Below are 27,793 nucleotides of genomic sequence, written 5' to 3' on the forward strand. Positions count from 1 at the left end.
TGGTGTCTCTTAAAAAATTTAATATAAGCATAACATAAATGATGGAACTTTTCTGGAATGTGCTACAAAGCCTTTGTGGTTGAAGACAACTGCTGAACCAGTAACAAATGTATTTTTACTTTACTTAAAAAATAACATAAAAAGCCTGCGAAACACACAGAACCTGATGTACCATTACAGAATTTGAAGGTAATTTAACCACCACTTAGACTGCAGAAACAGGGCCTTAAGCTGTATTGCTGCAGTAACTTCCAGACTCCTTGCTTTAGTGAGAAGAATGAAGTACAAAAGCAACTCGACTCAACTACGGCCAAAAGCTTATGTGGACCACATTAACACCATTAAAATTAGTTTTAAACTCATCCACTGGATTATCAAAAGCATGTTTCAGTATTTCCTATCAAATTGTAATAGCCTTTTTGTCTTCCACAGGACTGTGCTTAGTTGTCTACACAGTGTCACCCGTGTAGGTCTGAGTCAAAGCTGGCCAGCATATCAACATGGTGAGGGGAGCTGAACTTCTGAATTGGAGCCACAGCCGACAAAAACAAGCAGTTACCGTAAGCTTGCCTAAGACACTGAGCGGTGTGCTTTGAACCGTATAGGTAAGGCCATTATTAGAGCTGTTGAGCACTATCGTTTATTTATTAAATATTCAATACAAATGCTTTGTATTCTTTCCTATTGCTATCGTTGTATGCGTATAAAAGAAACAAAAGTGACAGTATGAGTTTAAAATGGATATAGCGTACCTGGTACCAATTCAGTCTGACAAAGCATTGATAACATCATGTTTAAAAATCCACCTTGATTTTTGAAACACCATAGAGCTTTCCAGCTTAGCAGACTACAACAGATCCAACTCTATTTTTCCTTGTATGAATTTTGCCTGCCCTCTTGATGCTCCAATTTATTCAATTCCCCGCTTTCCATTTATTTATCTTTGTCCTGTGATATTCTCTATCATTTGCTATGACATGCCTCCCAAATGCAAACTTCTGCCTTCTACAGGCAATTCCCATAACTCAATACATGCCCTCTGCTAAGGGCAAGGAAACAAACAGTCCCTCATTAGACATCTGCTCATCTTCCCAACCTGCATCTACCTGATCAGCTTTCACAAGGAACTTTCGTACTGAAATGAGAAAGTATCCAAAGCATCTTCCCTCGCTACTGTGATATTCTGCTCACAGGATTACCAAATGAAATACTCCGAAAGCTTTTTAGCCCACAGCTGTAAAACAACAAAAAGCACAGCAGCAGCAGCAAACGGTAGCAGCAGCACAAAACATGCAGTGAGGTAAATAGATGATTCATACATTAAACAAAGGCATGTACACAACAGGCAAAAAATAAAAGGCCACATAGAGTAGGACAGCCTCTTACACGTCTGCCTTTGTTAGCTGGAATACAGGAAGGAGAGCGCTTTAACAAAGAAAGGAGGAGAATATGTTACAAAACCAAATAGTGACACATACATCAGCTCAGAATTTGTCGCTCTGTATCTCCAGAGGTAGTGTTTAGACACACACAAACATGTTCATTTTTACAAGTATTTTGAAAACAAGATATTCTGGGGCAACAAGAGGAAAGAAACATCAAAATAAAAGAAACAGTTATTTTAAAGTCTGTAGTTTTACACCAGACAATAGCAGTGAATCGGCAGACTACATTAGGCTAATAATTTACAGTTAGCATCTCTGTACTTTGAATAAGAGGAATAAGGCAAACTCTTGGAGGCGCAATATGTCCAATTTAAAGTATCCTTAAGAACCAGAATTATTCTAAACTTAATTATGGATGTGCAGGTAGAGTCAGGGCTCTCACCACACACTACTATGGCTTATTCTGTTTAATAAGGAGAATTCAGAACATGATTTATTCTGTGGTTACTTACAAAGTTCAGATTTGTTTAGTCCAACCAAAGCCCATAGGAACTGCATGTGAGTACAAACTGCAGGAGGACTTTAAAAAAAATCTACTTTTAATTTGTAATCTGTTGATAACAGGGGAAAAATAGTATTTTCTAGCAAGTAAGGAAAATAAGTTTGTCAAGGGAAAATGGGACTCCATTTTATTGTTATTAAATAATCACAAATTCATCTTTAAATAAAACAAGTTGATTGCTTCTAGCTGCTAGTGAGATACACAAATATCCACCTGGCAAAAAAACCAAAACCCAGCACTTCCATTATCAGACACTTGTAGCAAACACAGGAGACTTAACGCCTAGACATTACTGAGAGACAGCCTGCAACACACAGGAGAAACAGTGGCAAAGATTTAGAAATGAGTATATTAGTCACTGGGGGTGACTTCCCTCCCCATCAGAATCAGAAACCAGGGACAGCAAAACCCACTCCCACTGCCCTTGGCACCCTCCCACCTGCACAGGAGATACAAGATCGTTTCTGAACGCGTGGGCTTTCACAGCTACGAGAATTTAGGCACCGATTCTGCCAACCTGATTTGAGGATGGGTAGCTGGAACCAACCGTGACTGCTACTCATCTAAATAATGAGCTACTACTTTTCTTGCTCAGCATCTGCAGGCTACAGAGGCAGCAGGGTATCTATTTTTATTTCTCTCCAGAAAAAAATTGCAAAGCTACTGGTTTCCTCACTGAAACAATTAGAATTAACTCCAGGCATTCACAGAGTGCTATAAACAGTCAGAGTATTTGGATGGCAGACACAGAAGACATACCCACCATAGTAAACTCCAAACATAACCAGTGGGCCAAACTCAGGGCTGCTTACACATCTACATGTTAAATAGAATTCAGAGATCTTGCAAAGAGTGCTATGTAACTGCAACAGCATATTATCTTACACTCTGTCTGTCATTCCAAGCACAGAGGCTGGAGAAACAATATGGGCCATTAGTAATATTTACTTTGGGTTCTCGATTAGAGGAGAGACTTTCCTGAAACCCATAAATATTGGCAGCACTGCATGAGTCTGACCGAAGGACTTCTAATTTTTCCTTGGTCTTAATATAAAGAACCTACACAATTCTCAGGACTGGCTGAGCACTGAGTAATTCTTCTCAAAATGCTACAAGAAACACTGCCCTTCAAGGTAACTACTGTCAAAAAGAGACATTGGAAAGGAAATGGAGGTCACATTCTGTGGGGAGGGGTTTTTTAATACCCTTATTTTCATTTAAGTCTGCCTAATACATTGATATTTAACCAAATCAATGAGTTAAAACATAAATAACCATTCTGATAATTCAGATGCTGTATATTATGAATCTTGCTATGAATGAATCCTGTAATTGTCCAATAAATGAAAGATGCAGAACAGACTTTAAGCACAACTTAATTATACCACCTTTCACCTACTAACGTGGACATCAGCTTTATTTCTCTTTATTAGAAAGACAGGTAACTCAACAAGCCTTGTATTTGTCTGCAAGGTACTCTTCCTAACTTTGACCTGTCAATTCTCTTGAATTGCAGTTTAGCCAGATGAGAAAGAAATCTGCCCTGGTGTTAGAGACGTTGGCCCCTGGCCAGTCCAGAAATGTACTCTTGCCCAAGGCAACCAAGGAAAAAAAACGCTCCTGTTGGACTCAGATTGAAGATGTATTATGGGAAGTTTGATTCTGTGTGTGTTAAGTCATTCACATGCAACAATATACACACTAATACCTAGAGTTTTACCAGTGACTAAAAGATGGGTATCTGAAAAGATTTGATCGGGGTGGACTGATCAAGAAGAATGTCTTAAAGGATGTACGCCAACAGTTGAAAATTATTCACTTGCACAGATGAAAAAAAGTGATCTTGTCAAAATGCTTGTGGAAAAAAAATTGCTGCCTCCTTTAAAAAAACCAAAACAACTAACAATAAATACAAAATCAAGTACTGATGTCCTTCAAAACTAACTAGATGGCAACCAGGAAAACTTTCTTGTCCTAAACTTCCCTTTGAAAAACAGAGCATTGTCAGCTACTCTGCCACTTACGTACTTCATTTCTCTTAACTTAGCTTTTAGGAGACAGTATTAGATATTTTTAAAGGTAACTTTCTATGGGAGAACCTGCCAATACAAACTGAGTGTTCCTAATACTCAGGCAACACAGCAAACACTTCTTTAATCCAGATAAAGGATATAAATATTACTCATTTATTGCAGATGTAACATAACAGGAAACTGTATTCTTAATTTCTTTTGTATAAGAAAATTCCAACAGTACCAGCAAGGCAAGGTTTTCTATATGCTATACAAAAATGCAGATAAATACCTTCTACTATGGTACCACAGATCTACCTTCACATTTTGTCTAAGGTATATACCTGATTTATAGAAAAAAAAGCATTTTGAAGAAAAGCATTCTTTCAGAGTGTGTGGAAGGAAATGCAATCAGTCGAATAGGCCCATACACTATATATACTCTGTTACACCCTTCACAGCAGACATTTCTAGAATAAATTTAATTATATCATGTTTTAAGGCAAATAGGATTATACTATTTTAAATACATATGTATAAATATGAGTGTATGGGTATACACATATATACAAGCACACACAGACGTACACGCACAACATACCTACAGAGTTGTAATGGATGGTTCTCTACCATGGATGCATAGTATATACTTGGATTTTAAAAAGCTTATTATTATTTACTTTTATGTGCCTACTCCTTGAGTTTGGAAGAAATATAATGCAGTCAATTTTCAGCTTTTAACTCAATTCCCTTAGTATGCAGTTAACTAGGGTAAATATTTAAACACTGCCCTGACAGAAAACTAGCATCTCAAATGGTAATAAAAAGTACAAGTTCACTTCAGTTAAAATGAAAATTACTTCTTACAAGACAGGCTAAAAAAGAGACAAGATTTTATTTGAGCAAACAGAAGTTAACTGTAAGCAAGGAAAACATTTTCATTGAAGTGATCAGAAAACTTTTGGAAACAACTAATGATAAAGTAATAAAATGAAGCAATAGAACTAAATGAAATAAACGTGCTAGTGACTTTGGAACCATTTTCCACAGGCTGTGGCCCAAAAGCAGCTTGTCCCCATTAGAAAAACTGTTTGCAATTAAGAATTCTTCACTCGCACCTAAAGAAAAGCTATTACTTTAAAACTGAACATCTATCCATATAAATAGGTGTGAGTATGCTATTATAGAAATATTCTGTTCACCACTGCACTTGCAGATTTTTTGAAGTCGACTGCATTAATGTTTGACTATTCCAAATCAATTAACTGATCTCTGTTATTAGGGATTTACTGGTTTGAAAGTCAAAGACTTACGTCATCCATAAAATCAATCAATGAGGATGAAGAGGAGGAAAAGGAATCCTATTTTAATGAAAACAGCAGTAAAAAAAAAAGAGAGAGAGAGAGAGAAAGAGATGGATGAAGAAAACCATTCAGTATAAATGAAAGTGCAAAAATAAAGAACTGTAAATAACTAGTGCCAGTAACAGTTACCTCAGTAAGTTTTCATTAATTGCCTTTCATAGACAATTAGTTAATAAACTACCTGTATAAAAACCCAGCGTTTTTGCAGCATTCACTTAATAAAATAATATTCCAATACTCTGACAGGATTTTTATGTTGAAAGTAACTTATAAGATAAATAATTAAAAAGGAAATTTAAAAAAATGGTATTAATTGTGAGGACTTCAAGAAAGAACAATGAATTAATGAATACACAATGAAAAGAAAGTAAATTTTGGAACATCAATAACATCAGGGATTATGCTTTTCCAAAGCTAAATGTGATGACCTCGTACACTCATCAGGGAAAAAAACAGGGGCAAATTTTAGACCAATGTGTAACTGTAAAGGTGGTGCCTTGTCCCCTCTGAATTCAGTATAACCAATATTTCACCCCAGCTGTTCTTTCAAAAGAAAAGTGATGCATTGCTTACTGTTGATAAAAAAAATAAGATATGAAACAGACAGTATCATTTCAATTTTTGTCTTCCAGGTTTTCTACCTAAACTGGTCTTTTTTTCTAAAAGTGACAAAGGAATTAAACAGATTTATTTTTTAAGTATATAGGTTCTGTGGAGAGGACATGAATAGTAATTATCTGGATTTTACAGATCTGTGTAAAACGAATAGAAGGTGAAAACAACCTAATAAATATACAGCACCGACGACTTCATTGCATGCATTCAAGGATTATTTAGGTTTTTTCTCTCATTTTTACCAAACCAGTATCTGCATTACTTAGCATTTTTCTGAACACAAAGTAAGGCCATTTGAACAACTCTGCTTTTTATGGTCACTACAAAAATCAGGAAAATTTCTGCATTCAGGATTTGTGAGAGAATTCACTATGATTACTTGTGTTCAGGAGTAGACAGCCAGCACTGTAAATGACAAACAATTCTCACATATTATTATACACAAATATAAATAAGGCAGTATAATTAAAATACAGTAGCAAACTCTCAACAAATATGCATATAACCTGCACAGAACAGCAGTAGTTCCACTGACTTAACAGAGAGTTAGAATAGCCGTACACTTACTTCAAATTGATCCAGAGCAGAGGTAGGCGCATTCAAAAATGCCAAGAAAGAATTCTGTGAGTCTTGGTGCTTTACACCTAGAAAACAGCAGCAGGTTTTTAAGCTACAGGAAAAGGATCTTTTCATGGAGGACCTTTGCCTTGCTGAATCAGGGTTTGGGTATCCACCTGAACCACCTACATTTTTTTTAAAATGAGTTTTCACATTTGGTCTGTTTTCCAGAGTGAAAGATTTTTTTAATAGACATACACCTGCTAAGAAAGCAGCGTATGTTTAATTAACCTTTTCCAACCTAGGATGTATGGGGTGTGAATTCAACACAAAAACATACTGTACATATGTGTCTATTATGCAGAAGGCACACGTTTCTAATGTGCTTATGTCCATCTGCAACATGCACGGCCTGCCATACAGGCACACGCACTAACAGAGCAGGTGTCACCCTGCTCTAGTCACACGCTGGATAGGTTACCGTGACAAGACAGCCTGAGCAAACGGTGAGGTTCCACAAAAATGTACAGAACAGGCTATTTGAGGAATAGCATTTCCAAGTAACACGGGTTCCTTGACCCATGCTCTATGCCTGTCTGCCATCTCTCACTTTTGAACGTCCAGGAGTAACATGATCCTGGGTAAAGAGTCAAATGTGTCTGTCACGCTACACCATTTACATGGTTTTCAGGGAGTAAGCAGAGAGGAACGCTGCATCCTCTGGAGTCGCAGAGGCTGGCACATCTTGACCGTTATTTTAACTTACTTCAACGGATACATCTTGGGTTTTTTTTTCTTCTTTTCTTTGTGTGTCTATAAATCACAGATATGTACAAACTCTAGCTTCCTGAACACTATAAATACATTATATATATACACACACATATATATATATGTGTCTACTTCTTATAACCAGAGCCTGCAGGACTATGTGCATCTCAAAAGACTAATGCTATCAAAGGTCACTCACTTCTTTTTAAAAAATGTCAGTGTCTCACTCTAACTGGCCATATCACTTTCTTTGCTCTAAATATAACCTATACTGAACAAGTAAGTTACAAAGAACCCTTTCCTCTTTAAAATATAAGTACACTGCAATCTCAGTAAAAGATTAAAACCAATTCTCAAATTACTTGCTACTTTACAGAATCATTTTTAGCAATCTTCTTTCCCACTCTCCTGAGTTTCTGGAACACATTTATAAACAGTAAAGGATTCAAGTGTTAATCTAAGTAATCCCTTCCTAGAAATCAATTTCCACACACATGAAGTTACTCTACCACTGTATATTGACTACATTTGAATCCTCCACACAGTTCATGATTCAAATTTCGATATATTTCTTCTTATAACAGAAAATCAATTCCACAGGTAATAAGGATTTTTGATTAAGGTGTATTTCTTTCAAAATATTTGAATGGTTGCAGTACAATCTTATTAATCTACTTCCGGCAAAAAGCATGATAAGTAACTTTTCCTTGAACAGTATATTTCTTTTTTTTTTTTTTCAATAAGAAAAGAGTAAATTGTTATCTCTATTTTCACAAAACCAATAAGGTTTTAAACACTGGAAAAAATACAGGGTAAAATATTAAAGAAATTTTTCTTTTCCTTCTGTAAAAGAAGACTTTGGAAGCTGAGTAACCATGCATATATTTTAGACAGTTCAAGGATCTATAAATGAAAGCTAAACATGACAAATCATTATTGTATCCAGGGAGATGTTATCAAGAGTTCTTCTCCAAGCTCTTGGAAGAAGCATAATCCTGATATCAGTGCTAAGCATCAAGATAAATATCAATTCCCTAAGTCTTATTTGCTAATTGGCACCAATCATTTTTTAATGTTCTGTATAAGTTTGTATTATTTTTACCAGTCAACCAGCACCTGGAGGTCTATATATATAGGAGATGAATGTTAACTACACTACATTATTGATTGGCATGCTGTTAGGTTGCAAAGGCTGAACAATATTTGACATCCCTATGCAGCAATTGTTGCCAGGGTTTTGAAACTCTGGAGTTCAAACAGTTCCCTACAGAAAATTAAGTAATTCCAATTGCCCTGAAAAATCACTCCTTCCCATGTGACTCATATGATACAAATATTAAAGCTACTACAGGAACTGCAAAGAATCAGTCAAATCATTAATCATCTCTCAATGATTTTTTTTTCCTTTCAGAATTACCAAAAAGTCTCTTCTCCCAGCAACAATGCAAAATACTGTTAGACAGATGCTCTAGAAATCCCAGAACATACTCTTAATACCACAGCAAAGCAAACATGACCATGCTGCTCACTACGCGGTTACAAAGCCAATCAACGAAGTCATCCCAGAAACCAATGAATGCTATGAATGCCTCTGCAATTGTTTACTCTTTGTGTAGACAGGCCCAAACATTCATAGATGAAGAACACTGATCAGTACTGAAGTGTAAATACCTTCACCCATCATCAAAAGGGGAAAAAACCCAACAAATATATCCATACTTCTAACAGTTTTCTGGCAATAAATACACACGCCAAATAAAAATAATGCAGTTCCAACTCAAATAACACCTTACTGGTTTTCAAGTATATCAACAAAACTGAAGCGTATTACAAGTACATACTAGAGGTGCAAATGCAGCTTCTGTGGGTATATCTTGACATTCAATTGTAGTGCTCACGTTTTGTATGCCAAAGTCTGTTGGTGAAATAGTTTAGCTGCAAGGTGACACTTAATTGATAAGATACACCCACGAACGTGAAACATGTTATTTACTTGGATATCAGTTGCCATACCCTTTTCCGATCTAAGCTCTTCTGTCTCCTTCTTCAGCCTTTCGATATCTGTCAACAGTTCCATGTTCTTCTTCTCAGATTCTTGCAATTTACTTCAAAAGAATACAAACAAAAAACCTATGTAAATAGTGAGAAACCATTATGCAAGTCGGGTTTTTTGGTCCACCTTTGCATGCTATTTAAAAATTAAAGCTCAGGAAGCTTCATGATGTCATCAAATGTGAGAATGAATTCAGAAATCTATTAGGACCTGTTTAGTATGGTATCTTAAAAAAAAGCAACAAGCAATTAATTGCCCTGTTTACATATTAAATAGGCTCACATGTCTAATTTATGAATAGTTGTGTAAGCCTGTATCCTGTGAATGAGAAAAGATGACCACATGTATTTTTAAGCTTAAAATTGTTGGGGTTTTTTATGTGTTAATTCACAGTGCCTGTGATACTAATCAATTACATTTAACTACTTTTCTTCTCAGTTACTCTACAGTTAGTTGTTCCAGTGCGTTCCATTTCACAGCTGATAGGTAACACTACTATGCATTTCTACCACACTTCTCATCCTTGCCTATCAAAGCAAACACTGGTTCTCCTGTTGTCAGAGGATCTACAATGCTGCCTGTCATCATGTTACCTGGCCTGAAAAACACCCAAGTAAAGTGGACAAAGTATTCCCACTTTACAGATAACATATTTCAATTTCAGCCCTGTCCAACTGCTTTTCTAAAGCTCCGAAACAAGTCAGTGCTCCTCAAATACAACTGAAGAGAAATTCTTCATTTTGTTTGTATTTGAAATCCTTGCACCACATCCCATACCTTCTCTGCTAGCAGCCATTTCCATGCCTTGTATTGTCTATCTATGTGCTTAGACACTGCAGGATGAAAGAATTGTTACTGTAAAAATTGTTTTTGTAGAGAAAGCAGTAAGAGGAACAGAATGGGTGTGCATCTAAGATGAGGCTCAGAAGTCCTACTTCAGCTTGAGTGCCTACTTCAACCTACACCAACTCAAAGGACTAACACTGCATCCCCAGCCCAGTGGCATTCGTAATTTGGAAACGTAACTACTATCATATCATAGTACAGGACTAACTTTCTTCTTGAGGCAAATTTGCCATGCTTTAGTGTAACTCTAATTACAACATAATCACAGGAACTATGCAAAGAATATGTACTTTGTATTTGATCATAGTTTTGAATTTCATCTATTAAAATCTCTTCACTTAATAGAGTTAACAGCTAGTAAAAGGAATTAGAACTACAGCTAAAGAAATTCAAGCCTTTATTTTCCAGAAGTTACTTGCAATGGCTAGCAGCAGTGCAAGGTCATTCTTAAACATGCCCCAACTCCAATTTCAAGGATTTTCTTGTAGGCATAGAAAAGCTCATGTTTTGTCTTTGATGTCTCTGGCCAAGCTACCAAAGAAATGACAGTTTCAATGGTGGGTGCTATGAAGAAATCTCATGCCACTAGAGCTGTGTTCACAGGTCTCCAAGAGATTTCCATAGTTCTTTTGGGCAGTGTTGAACTGAGCTAGATTGAAGCTGGAGACCTAGAAATGGAATGTTTTCCTACTATTCTCCTGCTTCAGGCATTCACCCAAGTCAGAATAAATTTTGTAATTTAAGGGGGTCGGGCGTCGGGAGAGAGTTCTGAGGAAGAAATAAAAGAATTCCTAATCTTCCATAAGCACATCTTATTACCGTGCAAATCAGTATGCAAGAATTGATTCTTGTCAGTTAACCCAATGCAGCTATCAATAGAATGGAAAAGAGTATGTTCTAAGATACAAACCCAAACTCTGCTTGCATTTGAACTTGCTGTAACAACTAGGAGAGATTATATTATTAAAGAGAAAGCGTCACCTCAAAGTCCCCTCAAAAGTTTCAGATTTTCCCAGTAAGTGTTCAGCTACTTAGACAATGAAGAGAAACGTGGTCTTTTTTTCACATAAGAACCCGGCATATCATTCATTATCAAATTTTGACAGACAAGACAGTTAAAATCATTATTTAATGACACTCCCTGGGAGGTAGCCAAGTAAATTTCCATTAGAACAATTCAGTCTTACCACTCTGTAGATATACAGGAAGCTTTGACTTTATTCAACTCATCTTGAATAGCCTGTTTGGCTCGGATTTCAGCATCAAGTGCAGACTGTAGTTCCAACCTTGCAGACATATCCAGTTTTGCAAAGCGGCGCATCTTCCAGGGCATGTCCTAGTAAAGAACAAAAAGAGAGAAGAAAGAGTAAGAGGAAAGAAAGCAGAAAATGAGGATCGTAACAAACTTCAACAATTACGTTCTCAGTCTATTATGTTCTTAACAGAAGAGTTCATTAATTCCAAAGTAATCTAAAATTAAAAAAATAAAGAGTATATTATTAATATTATTATTTTTAAACTCAAGTACTATACAGGCAAGATGAACGTCTTATGCTGTCATGATTTCAAAAGCAAAGAGATTTTGTGAATTCTAGTTTTGATGTGCCTCAACTCAAATGACAGCTATGAAGGACATTCACATTTCACAAGTGAAAGATTTTAAGGCTTTCGTGACCCAAAGTATAGCCTTCCTTCAACAAATTCATACATAACTATAAAGTGGCTACTTGAACAATATCATAGATAAAATCACATTATATCAATTAATTAAACACCAATATCTTTATACAATAAATTTGCTATTCAGTTATTCACAAGGGAAACTCTAGGGAAGTTTAACTTTTGACTAACGCAGGCTCTTACAGACAGGTTATTACTGCAGTTGAAACTATAAAATTAGTGTTTTTTCAAACAACAACAAAAAAATCTGACATATGGAAGTAGCGTCTTACTGTAGCTCTTGCACCCAAACTGGAGTTCCTCAGGGCCTCTAGTTCTTCTGTCATTTTAGAGGCCAAGGCTTGAAGATAACCTCGAGCATCTTTTTCATCACTTACCCTAAACAATTACATTAGAAGAAAAAGGTGTTTTAACCAAAGAATCTAAAGAAAAAAAACAAGTGTCCCTTCAACAAAACAGCAACCAGAAACAGAAAAAAACAGAATACAAAAATCATAAAGCATAAAGAAAAAAAAACAACAAAAAACCACAATACAGAAAACCACACAAAACTAAGCCTTTGCTGCTTTGCAGAGTTCCATTAAACAATAAACATCACTGAGACAAGGAATAAAGGCTGAAGAACTACATATCTAAATAATACATGTCTCAGCATAAATGTCAGCTACCTGAAATTGAGACTATGGGAAAGAAACCTTTCAGGATTCAACCTATTTTTTTTAGGGAGTAAATTAAGGCAAAATTTATAACCAATAATTAACATTCAACCATCCACATAATGTTGGAACTAGTGGTTGACTTCACTGTATCAATTGACTGTGAGAACTAGTAGTTAGAATCAAACAGGGACATTATTTCAAGAAATGTTAATTAAATAGGAAGAGTCTAATTCTAATGGTATTAAACAGCATAAGCCAAATGAGGCTCTCTCATCCCGAGTTTTCTTTCTACTAAGACATGTTTTCTGGGTGTAAAGACATCAAGGAGGAGACACGTCTGTTTTTCAGATTCTTTGATCATCAGTTAAAAAGAAAAAACGCCTTTCTGTGATTAATCACAGCAGAAGGCTCTTTCTTCACTTTGCCACAGGTATTAACATAGAAAAGAAAGTTGCTAAAGAATTACCTCACTGAAACTAAATAGCTTATGAAAAATTTAAAACAAACAAACAAAAAAACCCCAAACACCCCAAACCTCACTCCACACATTCCCTTTGCCTGGGTCTGAATGCACTCACCCTGCCCACAGAACAACCACCTAAGTTCTGCAGCACCAGGGCACACTCAAGTCTCTGAGCTGGTCTTGGAGACCACCACTCTAATACCACAGCTTGATCACAGCTAGATCTATCAACACTAACCACAGAAATGTTTAGGATGTGCTCTAAGAAATGAACTTCAAATAGTTTTAAATAACTTATAGGAAAGTGGGAAAACAGTTTTTCTACTTCATGGAAATTAGTTTATCCTTGCTTCCTGATCTTTCCTTAGTATGTTGGACTGGAGATGAGTTGTGCAGAAGGATGAATTTCTCTCTTAGTCACCTTTCTGCAGAAAGTGATTCCCCCTCCATACCTATAAAGCAATATAAGTTTCTCTGGTTGATGCCATGGGGTTCATACAGTGAATATGGAAATGGTGCTACTTGCAATTTACCATTATTTAATTAAAATAATACAATGTTTTAACAAAGATTTATAGATAGTCACCAGGAGGCAACAAAGAAAGAGAGCACATACTCTGAGCTTTCCCATAGTGCTCTTAGGGGCTAAACATCTACAGGTTGCAGTGACTGCTGGGTGCACAGTTTAAGATTTATATATGGAACATTGCTTTAATATAGAGGAGGCTAATGCAAAAATAGTGACCATTTCCCACAAAACTCACACCCAACATGAGAAAGTAAGCACTTATTGGTGCTTTGGGCTTGATCTTCTTTTTCTCCTGCTTACAATGTAGTTCTAGAAGTTGGGAGGAACCTAGAAAAAAACCCATGCATGTCCTGCCTCTGTTCAAGTCAGTGAGAGTTTTGATATTAATGAGTCAGTATTTTCCCCAAGGTATAGTGGAACTCAACGGAAGCAGCATACCAACTTTTTTTCCCTGTAACATTCTGGATGACACATTTTGATGACCAGATACAGGTAATCTTGGCCTATACAAACCACTCAGGGTATAAGAGTGGGCAAAAGAGTGAGAAGTAGCATAAGATACTTCTGGGGGTCGTGCTGGTGGGTGCATAATTAAATACCTAGTAAAAAGAAAAGAGTATAAGCAGGAATAAAAAGAGTGTGAGGCTCTCAAGTGAGAAAGTAAGTTTTCCTGATGTACAAGAAGGGTAAAGAGATTTAAGAATCAATACTTGATCTTCTCTATTTTTCATAACAAGTTAAATCTTTGCAGAAAAGAAGGGACAATGTCAGATTAAAAATCAATTTTAATTGGTACCTTATTTTTTAACTTTTTCATTAAAGTTGAGAAACTTTAAATGTCCAATTTCTTGGCCAATTTTTGTCATGCCATATAGATCCTTCCTTATGGTAAGTGAGAAAACACTTGAATTATTTGGTGTATGATACACAGAACCTTCAGGCTCTAAGTGCTGAAAAGCTGCACATGCAATAACTCAGAGAGATGCTCCACAGAACACGTAGAAATCTAGAAAATGAAAATACATGTAGAAAGCCAATTTTTGCAAATATCTATACTGAGTTAAAGGAAACTCAGACTCTTAAAGATAGTAAATAAAAACGGGACAATTTGGAGCTACGATACAGTTTTGTTGTCCACTAGATGGCAACATTCTCTCGATAATGAGATACATTGATCTAACGTTACATGAAGCCAGGAGCTCTTGGGAGGTTGGGGTTTTTTTATTTCTTACTGGTTTGCTGTGGTTTGGTTGGTCAGCTTTTTTTTTTTTTTTTTTTTTTAAAAAGAAAAAAAAAGTATAGAGCAATAATGGTAAAGTTACTCTTACTACACTTCTCTCCTTGCCCCCACTCTTACAGAGAGCCCTAATAAGCACAACAACAGACATAAGAAAGAAAAGTTCTTCAGGTTCCACTCAGAGTCACTCCTTTCTTCACTGAAAATTTAGATTAGATTAACTCTTCTGTTTTCATATATAAGTACCCTTGCAAGTTTAGTTCGTTAACTACCAAGAATCTAGAACAGTGATACAGTACAAATTCCTGTAAAATTAAATTTAAGATTTTGGCTGGAGCCAACATCACAATCATCTTCAAATAACCATTGACTAATATTCAGTATGCTACTTGTCAGGCTTCTAGGAAAGTCAGAGTCTCTCCCTGTCCCTGTTCGGGATACTTTACCATACAAAATGAACCCAGAGGACTAGAGATTTTTGCTGAACAGGAGGGGTCTCAAGCCCTGAGGTCTTATACTAAAGCTGCATCTCACCTGATTTAAAAACCCCAAGGAAGTCCGAGAGCCATGACTCCCAATTCTCCTGTAGTTTCTCAAAGCTTTTACATTTCTGTCTTCATATCACTATGCTCAAAACGTCCAATTTCTTTCCCCTCTTCCTTCTCAGACAAAATTTGTTTTTTAAAACTACTTCTCTAAAAATTTTCACATTTCACTCTTCTACCAAATCCTGAAATTTCCCCCTGCCCTCCAGAATTTCTATTTTATAGATAATTAACTTCTTGTTCTTAGCTCAAACAGAATGCATCTCAGAAATTTTCATGTTTTGAGTTTCTTACACAATTCAATTTCCCCAGAATGTTGCTACTTCTTCAAAGTACCATCATTCTCTCAACCTTTTCCACAATTTCTGTGTGCTTTCTTCTGAGAGCAGTTTTCAGAATTCAAGTAACAACTCTGGGACTGTCTTATGTTTGATTTACTGCAGAAGGGTTTTCTTTGTTTTGTGTTGTTATTTTTTGGTTGGTTTCTTTGTTGTTGTTGTTGTTGTTGTTTTAAATTGTAATCAATATTTAAGATAAAAATTAACCACGCTGCAGTTGACTGGAAAGATATCTAGTCAACAAGGAGAATACTAACTGAATCTGCTGGTAAACAACAGTCACAGCTTCTGGCCTGAGCTGAATCTCAGCCTGACATCCACTCTATGGGTAAAATCAGGTGGGATTTCGCTTGTCCATATAAACATACTCAACAATACAGAATTCTTCATTTGAACTAGTTGTCTAAGCTTCCTTTTCAATCAGTGGGAAGTAAAATAGACTTCTACAGTACTAGTCATGGGATTTCTTTTAGTTGTCTACCTTAGGATTTCCAGAACTAGGTTACATGAATCCCTCCCAGAGAGACTAATAAGTTAGATTCTTGCCAAGTACTCTGGGAATCACTACCACGATTTCCATCGACCTCCTTTCTGCATCAGACCAGAAACACTGCACCATGATTTTTTTAAAAGATCCCTTTTTAAAGTGACTGCGTTAACCTCCTATGCAATGAATCTCTTTCCCATCTCCCACAGGAAAATTTATAGCTGACTGTAAAACCCTCAATATTTCTTACTCTTGTCAAGGAATGATGAGTGATTTGGCTAACATAAACTTGTCAATATAATAGCTCCATTAAGGCTGAATGATCCGTGAGGGTCTATTGCTACCACATTAGAATTTGCAATGAAAGTTTGATTCAAGTGTTTCTATTAAGAGTTTGGCTGTATTTATGGTATCTTGCGGTAACAACACCAAAGATAAAAAAGCTTTTTGTACATTTGCTCTAAACAAGATGCAAGAGAGCACAGTAAGAAAGCAGGGAAAGGCTAAAGGGAACATGATAGGCCATTAAAATTACTTGCAAGTTATAAAATCTAAAAGAAAGAATAATTTAGAAGGGCCCAAGGAGTTGTGAAGAAAGCAACTACCTCACCCACCCAAGTGCGGACTCGAATAGCGGGGCAAATTTCCTGACAGAGATTATCTCTTAGATAGCAAAGCACTCAAAGGAAATGATGGACTCCTTGGGCTCGTGTTACTTAAACCAGGGCTAGAACAAATCCCTTGAACTACTACAGGGAGCTGAGCAAACAATTTACAAAACCAGTAATTAATTTCACCTACTGCCCCTTATCCTTCATGAATCATGGGACAAAAAGAAGATGGTAGGCAAACCCCATTTTTAAGAGGTAGAAAGCATGCACCCAAAATACGTATTTTAAAGTAATTATTATGTGAAAAATCTGATAGTTTTGAAGAGGAAGCCTACAAGCTCTACCCTACTTTTCTAGCTCTAAGGTGTTCTGTTGTCATACTGAAGAGGTGGACAGGTATGGATTTAAACTGCATGTTCTTCTGAGGAAAACAGGCTTGTGACTGATTAAATAAAATTAGTTTTCTTCAAAATTAGTTTTTATCTTTTAAAATGTTTAACATTATTATAGATGTTTAAATACTTCATATAGCACCCCGTGTTTCACAGCAAAAAATCCCAAGAGAAGGGACTAGTTTCAGAATGCAGTACTGAATTCTACGGAAAGCAGATGAACATTACCAGATTATCTGGGTAACACATGGAAAATCTAAACATAATAAGGAAAAAAAAAAGTGAGCCAAGATACTGCCTCACATAGCTGAAAAAAAAAAAATTGACGTAAGCAGGGAGAAGTATGGAGGGAAAAGAGAGATGTGTACAGTGATTAAAAATTGGAACCAAGTCAGATTGTTTTTAATCTCCCTAATGTTTGCCCACAGTACTTCTATTTTTTCCTCATAATTCTTAAGTTTTTAGTTCCATGCTTTTTAAAAAGACACTATAATATCGTAAAGGATCAGTAAAGTAGTATCTTTTATTCAGAAAGTTAGTCTTGCACGTTCTTGATCTTTTGTCACTAAGTAACCTTAGAGATGACAAAAAACTCAATCCCACATATCTTTTATCCCCCAGCAACATCTCTAATACGTGCAAGATGCTTGATTATATACCTGAACCACATCAGTAGTACAACTTAAAATATTAAAGAGTCTCATATATTGGAAAAGGGATATGGCTGTTGGTACATTTTTACATAGTGTTAAGTAAAACAATCCACAACTAATTCTGACTTGTCTTTTTCCAGAACTGCTGATTTTTATGAGTGCTTTCACATGTAAATCTGAAAAATGGGGTTTGGTTACCTTGGTGCATTAAGACAGATAAGCATTACCTTAAAACAACATGGAATGTGAAATAACAGACTTGTCTCTCCTGTTACCTTCTCTTTTTTCCTGAGTAAGCATTTCTGATTGGCTATAAATTAACTGTTCATTTAAACAACTTTTATGGGGTTTTGGTTTGGGTTTTGGTTGGTTGGTTTGTTTTGTTTGGTTTGGTTTTGGGGGGTTTTGTTTGTTTGTTTATTTCTGCGACACAGGCCATCTACTGCACTCACAGTTATGAGATACAAGATTTAAAAGGAACACACACAAAGTGGATCCTTTAAATTTTTTAACCTCTGCTCTGAATACAATGCCTTGAGACCTTACGGACTTCATAACACAGACCAGTGTTACATAATTTTATGTAACAAACGCTGTTTAAAACACTTCCAGAAACCTAGAGGACAGCCCTTCTTTCTGGTAAGGTACTCATATGGCTATATTCAAAACCAAGTATTTCCCATTTTTGCTTTGACACAACCAATTAGATTTTTTTCATTGAGACAGGAAAAATGGGGGAGTGTGTGTGTGGGGGAATCAAATAGCAAACCAAAAAAAGATTAGTGTATGATGATGAAATCTTCACAGAAGTGGATGATCTGTAAAAAAATGGATGCAAACTGATTTTGTAGATGCTAAACACTGCAATGGACCATAAAAGAGGAGGGGAGAGAAGCAGGCATGGAGAGGAAAAACAAAGGCCACCTAGATAAAACAATCTTTTTCTCTTAATAGGTTCAACTTGCATTTTGGGGTTTTTTTCTCCTTCATTTAGTAGAACTGGACGGAAGAACTTAGGTACATAACATCATTATTTAGCAAAAGTATTATTAGAAACATCACTTGACTAGCTTTGTGGTAGTCTCAAATGCCCTCCTTGTAAAAAAGTCACATAAAAATTGCACTGTATTGGTTTCATTCTGCCACATGCCAAGCAGATAAAGGAAATGAATGCCGAGACACACACTCTCAGCCACTGCTTTTCCCAGGCTTGCTCCCTCTCGGAGGCGTGAGCTCAGCACATGACTCCTTCCAGCATTCTTTCAAAGCCACAAGCCACACCCAATGGCCATGATTCTTCTGCACTTAAAAAAGTTGTATTTGCTAAGACACTTTTGCTCTTAAGGAGGAACATAATTTTCTGGATTTGGATATTATTAAAATCTCAAGCAAACCACAGCAGAATCCCAGGTGAGTGTGAGATTTCACCCAAGCACTTGCAAGTGCCACGTGCAAAGGCAAAAGCTCAGTAACAGCCCTACCACAGGGGATTCTGCAATGACACTAGAGCAGATACTCACCATTGGATGATCTCAGTAATTTGGGCCTCCCAGTGGGCCACAGACTCTTTTTTATCAGCCAGGTCTCTCATCTCTTCTTCCAGCTGCCGGTTATTCATACTCAGCCTCTCAAACATGGTGGTGAGCTGAATGAGAATTTAAACAACTTGTTAAATGCATAAGCTGCTGTGACTCCATCTCTGTGCAGACTCAAAACCGTGTGTTCCCTTCTCCCACATCATCCATCTGCTTTAAAAATTGGTACCATCCATCACAACAAACACCATGTAACAATAAAAGCCCGAATCTCATCTCGTGTATAACCTCAGCTGTACTGAAAGGCCATTTGTAAGGACTAGAACTATATTTTTACTCTAACAAATTAATTAGTTTTTGGGAATTAGTCTCCAAATACCTCTACAACTCTTAGAAGGTCTCTGCTTTGCACCATATAGGTGCGGAATGTAGAAAATCTACATTAAAAGAACAAAGCAAAGGCACAAAAATTGTTGTAGCTCAGATAAAACTGCCAAACATCTCCCTTGTTTAGTAACCATAAAGAATGGGAGGCTTAACAGATACAAGTGCAACTCAGTCCCGAGATTCTCTAGGTGTCTCACATTCCTCAATTTTTCTTTTTACTTACTTGCAAACAGGGGAATTAAAATTAAATGCACATCTGTAAGTACAATATGTTATACCTAGCAATTAACCTCACTTACATTCACATAGCTGTTATTCATACATGCACATTCTGCAAGACAAAAGCCATAGCTAACCTGAGTTGGTATTGAGAACTAAACCTTCATTATGCTAAATGATTATTCAGAAAGTCAAACCAGAATCAGAGATCAGATAGACTTTATAGGAAGGCCTGCTTAAGAGAATGAATCTCATGTGAAAGGCTTCCTTTAGCACTGAAATATATTAACAACATTAAAATGATGAAGAAATATCAATTTTTAATCTAGTCTACTCTTTTTACTCCTAGTATGAATACTCCACTCCATATTTATCATTTAAATGGGCTTATGATTTAAATATGCCTATTTATTAAATGTCATTTGAGAAGAAAAATACAAAGCTAACCAAATTTAAGGAAAAAAACCCCAACATTCAAAGTGACTAGTCTCTTACTGTTCTTGGGCTAAACCTACATATAGGCATATATAGTATACTGCTTATACTGGTATGAAAATATACTTTAATTCGAACACTGACATGCAAATATGCTTACTTTGAAGAGCACTACTTTCATCGTATTTTTAGAAAATTTAATGCATTACAAAAAAGAATAGACAAGTATAGCAAGACTTGGCTAATCCACAATGAACTTGAATAACCTGTCAAAATGAACAATAAAGAGATAATCTAAATGCACGAAATGTAATTATTCCTTGCTCAATACACTTCAATTAACACGCCTTATCATTTGTATTTTTTTAATATCTCAAAGTAACACCCAATTTCAATAGGCAGGAGGGGCCCTGCTATTTAACAGTAATTGACATGCAAATATACACTATGTAAACACATCACTATGTATTTTTATATTTGGGTCATACAACGAAAGAATTTTTTTTTCCCTTGAGATATTGTCTAAGACTAATCCTACCAAACTTAAGACCATCTAACTCAATTCCTCAACATAAATACGCATACATGCATATATATACACACATACATGCACACATTCTCAAATTCAGATGCATGTACTCTCTAGTCAAATCAAGCATTAATCACCACCTTTTGTGTAATATTAATTTTTGCTATCACGAGTTAATAATAACCAATACAGCTCTATATCATCAAATTTGTACATAGCATCCAATAGTTGTAAACTCAGGACTCAACTAATCAGCGCTTACCTTATCAAGTTCATTTGAAAGTTTTTTGTTTTCCTCTGTTAGCAGAAGCTTTTCTCGTTCATACTTCTGTTTAAACTCTGTTTCAAATTCCTCCCTTTCACTTTGGCTAAGAAATAAAATGAAGCAGAATTAGAAAGTTTCCTATTCTAAAACTCATCACGCTATTTACCTAAATACATAAAGACCAATGCACATGCTGGCTGAAAGTATTACACTGATAATACCACAGCCTATTAAAACTAAGTGAGTAATACTACCATTTTAGGACTATGAGACAGTCTGTTGAATTTTATCATTAAACAATGATCTTTCCTTCAGCACAGAATTAATAGAGCTCCACTGAGCTAATGTTTATCAATCCACTTATACATATTTTATTCTTTAGCTGAATCCTTCAAACACTGAGCAGCTGTAATTCTACAAGCCAAAGTGTGTGTCGATATTCTGAGACATTCAGGGTAAATTCTCAGCTCACAGAAATGTTATTTTAACTTACACATTTCTATAGTTCTGCAGTCCACACAGAATGACAGGCAGAAACGACCACATACGAAACCAGAACATATAGAAGCTAAATTACAGCACTTGGGGCTGGATCTCACGAGAAAAGCTTGTATCAGCAGTGGTCTTTGGGCAGAAGATACATTTGAAGTGTTAATTCAGTTACTGTATACTTACTATCAGCAAAAAGTGAATGGATAACCTATACACTCCTAGTATCACCGGATTCTAGAGCAGGTTTGGACCATTCTTTCTGAGAAAGAGTTTCAAAGTAGCTGTTTCCCCCAACCCTTCCCTTCTCCTGTGGATGTCATTCAGTAGAAGAGAACCCTTGGTTTGATTCTGCTTAACAACAGCTTTGATCTTGCACAATGAATATGAGACTCTCAAAATAAATGAAACTACAGGTCCTCTATTTGCCAAAAAACATCGTCATTTCCTTAAAGTGGTGGACTTCAATTTTGTAGAGGTATAACTCCCACCTCAAATCCATGCTGTTGAGACTCACTACGTTTACAAAGGTTCAGTACGATGACATTGTGGCATCTTGTATTCACTGTTTCAGCAATTATTCAGGTAATTGGTACAAAGTTCATCAGTAGGTTGATGGAACTATAGTATAAATGCCACAGATACAGTAAGTATCCATTTAGCAAATACCACTGCCCAGCCTGAAAAGGTTTAAAAAAATATCCAGTATAAACGGTTAGCTCTGTAAAAATAAAATTCAGTGGAAACCTTGTCTTAAACATTGCAAATTTTTTTCTGGATACCAGTTAGAATTCTACATTGTGCAACAGAGAAATAACATCCTTGCCTCTTTTTCTGAGATGCAGAACTACAACTCTGCGAAATTGAGAGAACACCCTTAAAAGATGAGAAGTGTCAGTGGCTACAGTGAACGCAGCTAAGACTAATGCTGGTTTGAATTTCCTATTCCTAATGTGAAATTCATTTAGTGCTTCAACCACTCTTTGAAATCTAGTACAGCATGTAAGACTCATGGTGAAATTCTATGTTGCTAGGCATCCTTTGAAACATAACACTACATCCTAGCAAAGTAACATACTATCGTTACTGTTTAAACGCCAAGTTTGAAATTCACCACCACTCCTTTTCTATATCAACAGATTCCATGCATATGATGAGCAGCCTACGGAAAAGGCAGGAAGAGATTAAAGCATTGGCTGTCAGGGGAATTAATAACAGGTTCTGCTTCTGTTTGCAAGGCATAGATTCAAAGCTAATTTCTCAGACAGTAGACTGAACTAATTTTTAATTAATTTCTTTTATTTATTTAGCTTTTATAGTTTTATGGTTTTGTTTAGGGATTTTTATTCTGTATTTGCCTAAAACTTGTTCTTTTAAGGCTTTAAGGCTCAAAGCAGTCATAAATGGTGGTGGATTAAAGAAGCTCTGGATTGGTAAAGGAGGCCAACATAGTTGTAGCTTTCTGTATTTTATGTTCTTAACTCAACTGGTCATTGACACTAACCCAGTAAGTCAGATTGCTATAGTGTAATACAGAAACAAAGATGGTAAATTTTAAACAGAGGAGAATGTGGGTACGATCTATCATACCCAAATACCAATGCAGCAAACCACAGAACTGTGACAGACCCCATACCTTGGACAGCCAGGAAGATCAAAATAACACATTTGCTTTGAAGCCTGGCATTTTCCTCTCCCATCAAATTTCTTCTCTCATCTAAAATTTAGCTATATATCTGCTCTTAAAGTTTAAGAAATCATACATGATCCAGCTTTCTTTTTATCAGTAAAATAACTATAGCAAACCACATGCAAGCAATGTGAAATACAGCTTTACGGTATCACTTTGTCACTCCAGCTCTTTGTTGTGGCTGTACAAAGTGGAGAAATATTTTCATCTTACTGCTTTGAAACTAAAAAAAGTAGACCTGAAACAAACACCAGCCCTCAGGCTTCTTTAGATCGCACAATTTAAAAACAGCAAACGCTGTTTTATAAAGCTCTCTGCTTTATAAATCTATCATTAAATGACAAGCTTAAAAGAAACTTCTACTAACATGATTTATTTTACACAGTTTCTTGCACCTTCTTCTGAAATATTTCACAAAGACAATTCTAAGAAATGGAATATTGTGCTACACAGATCGCTGGCCTGATATTGTGTTCCTACGTTCCCAGTTTTAATAGCATGCAGTTTATCAGACTTTAGCAAAAGGCAATTGTTTTGTACAGAAAGGTAGTTTCTCTCCCTTAAAGACTTACACTGTTGAAATAGCAAAAGTAAGAAAGCTTAAATTTGAAGGAAACAAAAAATTACTCATTTTAAAAAATGAAACAGAAACCACCACCATGTAAGGTACATAAAAAGAAGTACATACAGATTTTGACCAAGCTCTTATTCACTCCCTACTATAGCCTTTATGAAGTAATGCAACTGCACCCTCTTATCAAAGCCTTTTTTTTTTTTTTTTTTTAAATACGCACTAAAGATTATTTTCAGGCTACTAAACTTTTTTTCCCAAACTGTAATCGCACACTTCAACCCCACACCCACCCCAGGCCTATTGTTGAAATAATTCCACTAATTTCAGCACAAAGCCTCCAGGTGCTTCCTTTTCAGCACTTCCACTGAACACCTCTGTACTGGCAGACTCACAAAAAGCTTTGCACGCCTGCTTACAAAAGCTAAGAACAATATGTGTAAGCAGAAACAAAAAAAATCCATGTTCTCTTAAGAAAAACTATCAAATACTGAGAATTGAGCAGCAACAGCAATTCCTCCATTCCTAATATTTAAGCTTCCCTCATAAATCCCTGCACTACTACAGAAGACAATCTGTAGCACACCGTGAATAGTGGATTTCGGCATTTCTACAGAGTCCTAATACTTGCATGAGATTCTGCAGATTTCGTTAACAGAACGCAGTTAAGATCAGGTCTTCATTAATCACTCATCATGTGCTTGGACACCTGACTTCGTATGATGCTGAAGCCTTTCCCATTAAGCGCCAAATGTTGGATTCTGGTTATGTGACACACTTCTGTTCATACTTTAAAATGTTCTCTTACACCAACGCTTGAAATGCATACAGAAACACATGGTTATGTCAGCACTCGTTTTAGATTTGCATCCAGTTCTTTTTTATTTATAGAGAGAAACTAGATTGAAAGAAGGTTTATGAACTAGCTAGGATGACGCAGATCAGTGTTGGTAGGCCATTTGTTATTTCACCAGATGAACATCTAGTCAGAACTTTTGCAGCTGATACAACTCCAAGAAGTTTTTTGTCTGGTCAGTGTTTGGAGGCATGACCTTTAGCAACAGTTTAGTCTGCAGAAAGAGGTATTAATGATTCTTTCTTGAATAGTCCTCCTCCTGAGACACTACTGGACTGACATGGCATTAAAAGAGTACCATACATCACCTTTATATATTACAAGACGGCACAGCCTTTTGTGCGTTTGTAACTCATAGGTCAGCAAGACCATTAAGTTGTAGTACAATGAAAACACGCTGCTGATGCAAGTTTTACCTCTCAACCTAGAACAAAGCAGCAAATGACTGTGATAATATGTCCAGCCTATGAATAGCTGTACTGTAGGAAGAAACAGTTCATCCACTGCATTTCTAGGCTGTATGATCTACTTCCTCTGCTGGAAACCATTTACCAGAGAGGCACTGTTTCCACCTCCATTTGCATAAGCTTTTTTGAAAAATTCTTTACTTTATTTACTACTTAAATATAAGGACTCGCTATAGCTTGGAGAAGCTCCTGCTGAAAGCTTAGCTATGGTTTTCCTAGTATGCCATCTTACTACAGCAGCAAAAAGAACCATCTGTGTTAGATAAAGCATTCTGAATTTTTTATGAATGAAAATGAAAACATGCAATTTATGACTATTTCCATTACTACACTATCCACCAGAAAAACTTGTTTTTATTGATGAATGCCTCAAGGAACATTCTCAAGGCCAGGTATAAGCTCCACCACATGGGAGAGAAGAAAGCAGGTCCTGACAAATTACCATGTCAGAAGAGATAAAGCAGCTTATGCCTACAGTAGTCTGATGACTGATGCTAACACTGGATGGAACCCAGCAAGGATTAGCCTTAGTCAGCATTAAGTGACTGTTCCTGTGCTGGCAGAAATGTAAGCAATAGTTGATCTCTAACCCATTAGTTTTGCATCAAAAGATGAAAATATCAAACAGAAAAAAATGTCAACAAATATTTTAAACTGCAACATAAGCTGCAACTCAAGTTACACAACTCGGAATGGTCAACCAGTACAAGAATTCTGGTGCAAAATTAACTGTTTTGGTACAGGGATGGGGATTTCTTTGTTCCATTTTATTTCTAAAGGTGATTATTTCCAACCCTGGCATTAGCTCAGTTAAAATGCACCTGTCTGAGCTACAATTAAGGAGGTGATAATGTGTTTGGAAACATACTAGGGGACTTCAAAGGTATTTTGAGCTTAAAGGTAAATTCCATACAGTACTCACTTTTCTCTCCTGGTTTTCTCTAACTTGTCTTTCAAAATCATGATCTCCTTCTTGAGGGCAAGCTGCTGGCTCTCTGCATCCCGCAGTTCTTTCTTCAGACTTTTTATTTCATTAGCATGCATTATTTCACGTTTAGATAGTTCCTCTTCATAGAAAACGCTTTTCTTTTCCAGGTCTGCCTTTAATTTGGTGATCTCTTGCTGGTGTTCTATACTGCTTACCCCAGGTGAGCGACCAACCTGCTTTTGCTAAAATAAACAGTCCCAAGTTAGTCCTCAAGAATGCTGAAAATGATGCCTAATAACAACTCACTATTCATAAGTCTACATTTAGAAAATATCCCATTACAGACTTAACATGTCTATCTCAATTTTTTTTTAAAATTGTTAGAGCATAAATCTGAACTGTACTCTGTATCATTTTGTGATTTAAATGCAGTAATAGTTTTCAAGCCATTGAAAATCTGATCATCACTTTAAACACCTCTGGCTACATTCTGACTCCCCTTACATGCAGTCAGAAAGTGACCAAAGAATCAGAACATTTTTATGCTTCCACTCACACGGTTGAGAGCAAGAAGTTCAAGTGACTTTCAGGAATGGAGAATAAGGACTACGATATACAGTCAATATACTTTAAAGCAGAAGTAACTTGTGGAAAAGCTATACTAAGACAAGCAGAGGCTTAATTGAAGGCTAAAATCTAGCTACAGAAAGACTACATGGATTGCATCAGTCAGGAGGGCAACCTGACCTATTTTACTTAAACTGACCATTTACATCATAGTGGATTAATAGGAAGAAACAAGCTTTAAACAATAAGAGTAATTACTTCACTTTTCGCAGCTGCATAGCTCTCTTAGTGAGGTCTTCTGGCATTTCAATAGTCTTTACACACTGCTTCAGGATACATACACATTTGCACCAAATGCTGCACTCACTAAACTCAATGTCCTGCCATAACATAGAGGAGGAGCAAGATCAGGTTCAAAATGAGATAGTGGCATGACATGCACTGAAATCCAAGTATGGAAATACTTTTTAAGGTAAACATGTATAACTTCATTTGGAATTTTTTCTGTTTTTTAAAATATGTAATTAAAGGTAGTCCAAGGAAAGGAAATTATTTAAAAAAAACATGGTGTTTTGAGAAAGTGCAGGTAACTGGAAAACCTACTTCCTTAGAGTAGCTGTCTCATACCTTCAGGAGGATCGAAGCTATTTTCTTAATTATACCTCCATTTTTACCATGAGATGTTAAAATCCTCTCAGTCACTCTTAATTAAACATGGCTTTGGGTAATTTTCTTTTGCTGATGTATGAATAGACTTTAAGAGCTAAATGGCACTGTAGAACATTCAGATGAGCTGAATTTCTACCATGACGAATTCTATGAGAAAGCTGGGCCTTGCTGTTAGTGTCAGCAGAACACTGCAAAACCCCCTAAACGTATGAGCCAGATATGTGCTGCTACTGCATTGTTTTCTCTAACTCATCAAAACAGCCGTCTGTTTTGATCTAAGAGTAAAATCCCGCCCTCAGGATGGTAACTGGAGAAAGAAGATGCCATCATAACAGGCAGAAAGAAAGATTTAAAAAAAAAAGAAAAAAAAAGGAAGTATAGGAATTTTCTTTCACGCGCAGGCAGTTAACTGCTGAGCTTGTTTGC

General features: G+C 36.3%; 1 protein-coding gene across 9 annotated transcripts in view; it reads right to left on the reverse strand.

Annotated features, from left to right (window-relative positions):
• Positions 1-27,793, reverse strand: part of CDC42BPA (CDC42 binding protein kinase alpha) — a 190,481-nt gene that overhangs the window by 37,218 nt on the left and 125,470 nt on the right. For all 9 annotated transcript variants that reach the window (XM_075749397.1, XM_075749396.1, XM_075749395.1 and 6 more), the window contains 7 exons: positions 26,126-26,373; positions 21,128-21,233; positions 19,281-19,405; positions 12,119-12,224; positions 11,354-11,502; positions 9,281-9,372; positions 6,506-6,582 (listed from right to left, as the gene is read on the reverse strand). In XM_075749397.1, the coding sequence (XP_075605512.1) occupies positions 6,506-6,582; positions 9,281-9,372; positions 11,354-11,502; positions 12,119-12,224; positions 19,281-19,405; positions 21,128-21,233; positions 26,126-26,373 (903 nt within the window). The remainder of the gene's footprint in view (positions 1-6,505; positions 6,583-9,280; positions 9,373-11,353; positions 11,503-12,118; positions 12,225-19,280; positions 19,406-21,127; positions 21,234-26,125; positions 26,374-27,793) is intronic.

Source organism: Balearica regulorum, chromosome 3, assembly GCF_011004875.1.
Source record: "Balearica regulorum gibbericeps isolate bBalReg1 chromosome 3, bBalReg1.pri, whole genome shotgun sequence".
Classification (NCBI taxonomy): Eukaryota; Metazoa; Chordata; class Aves; order Gruiformes; family Gruidae; genus Balearica; species Balearica regulorum.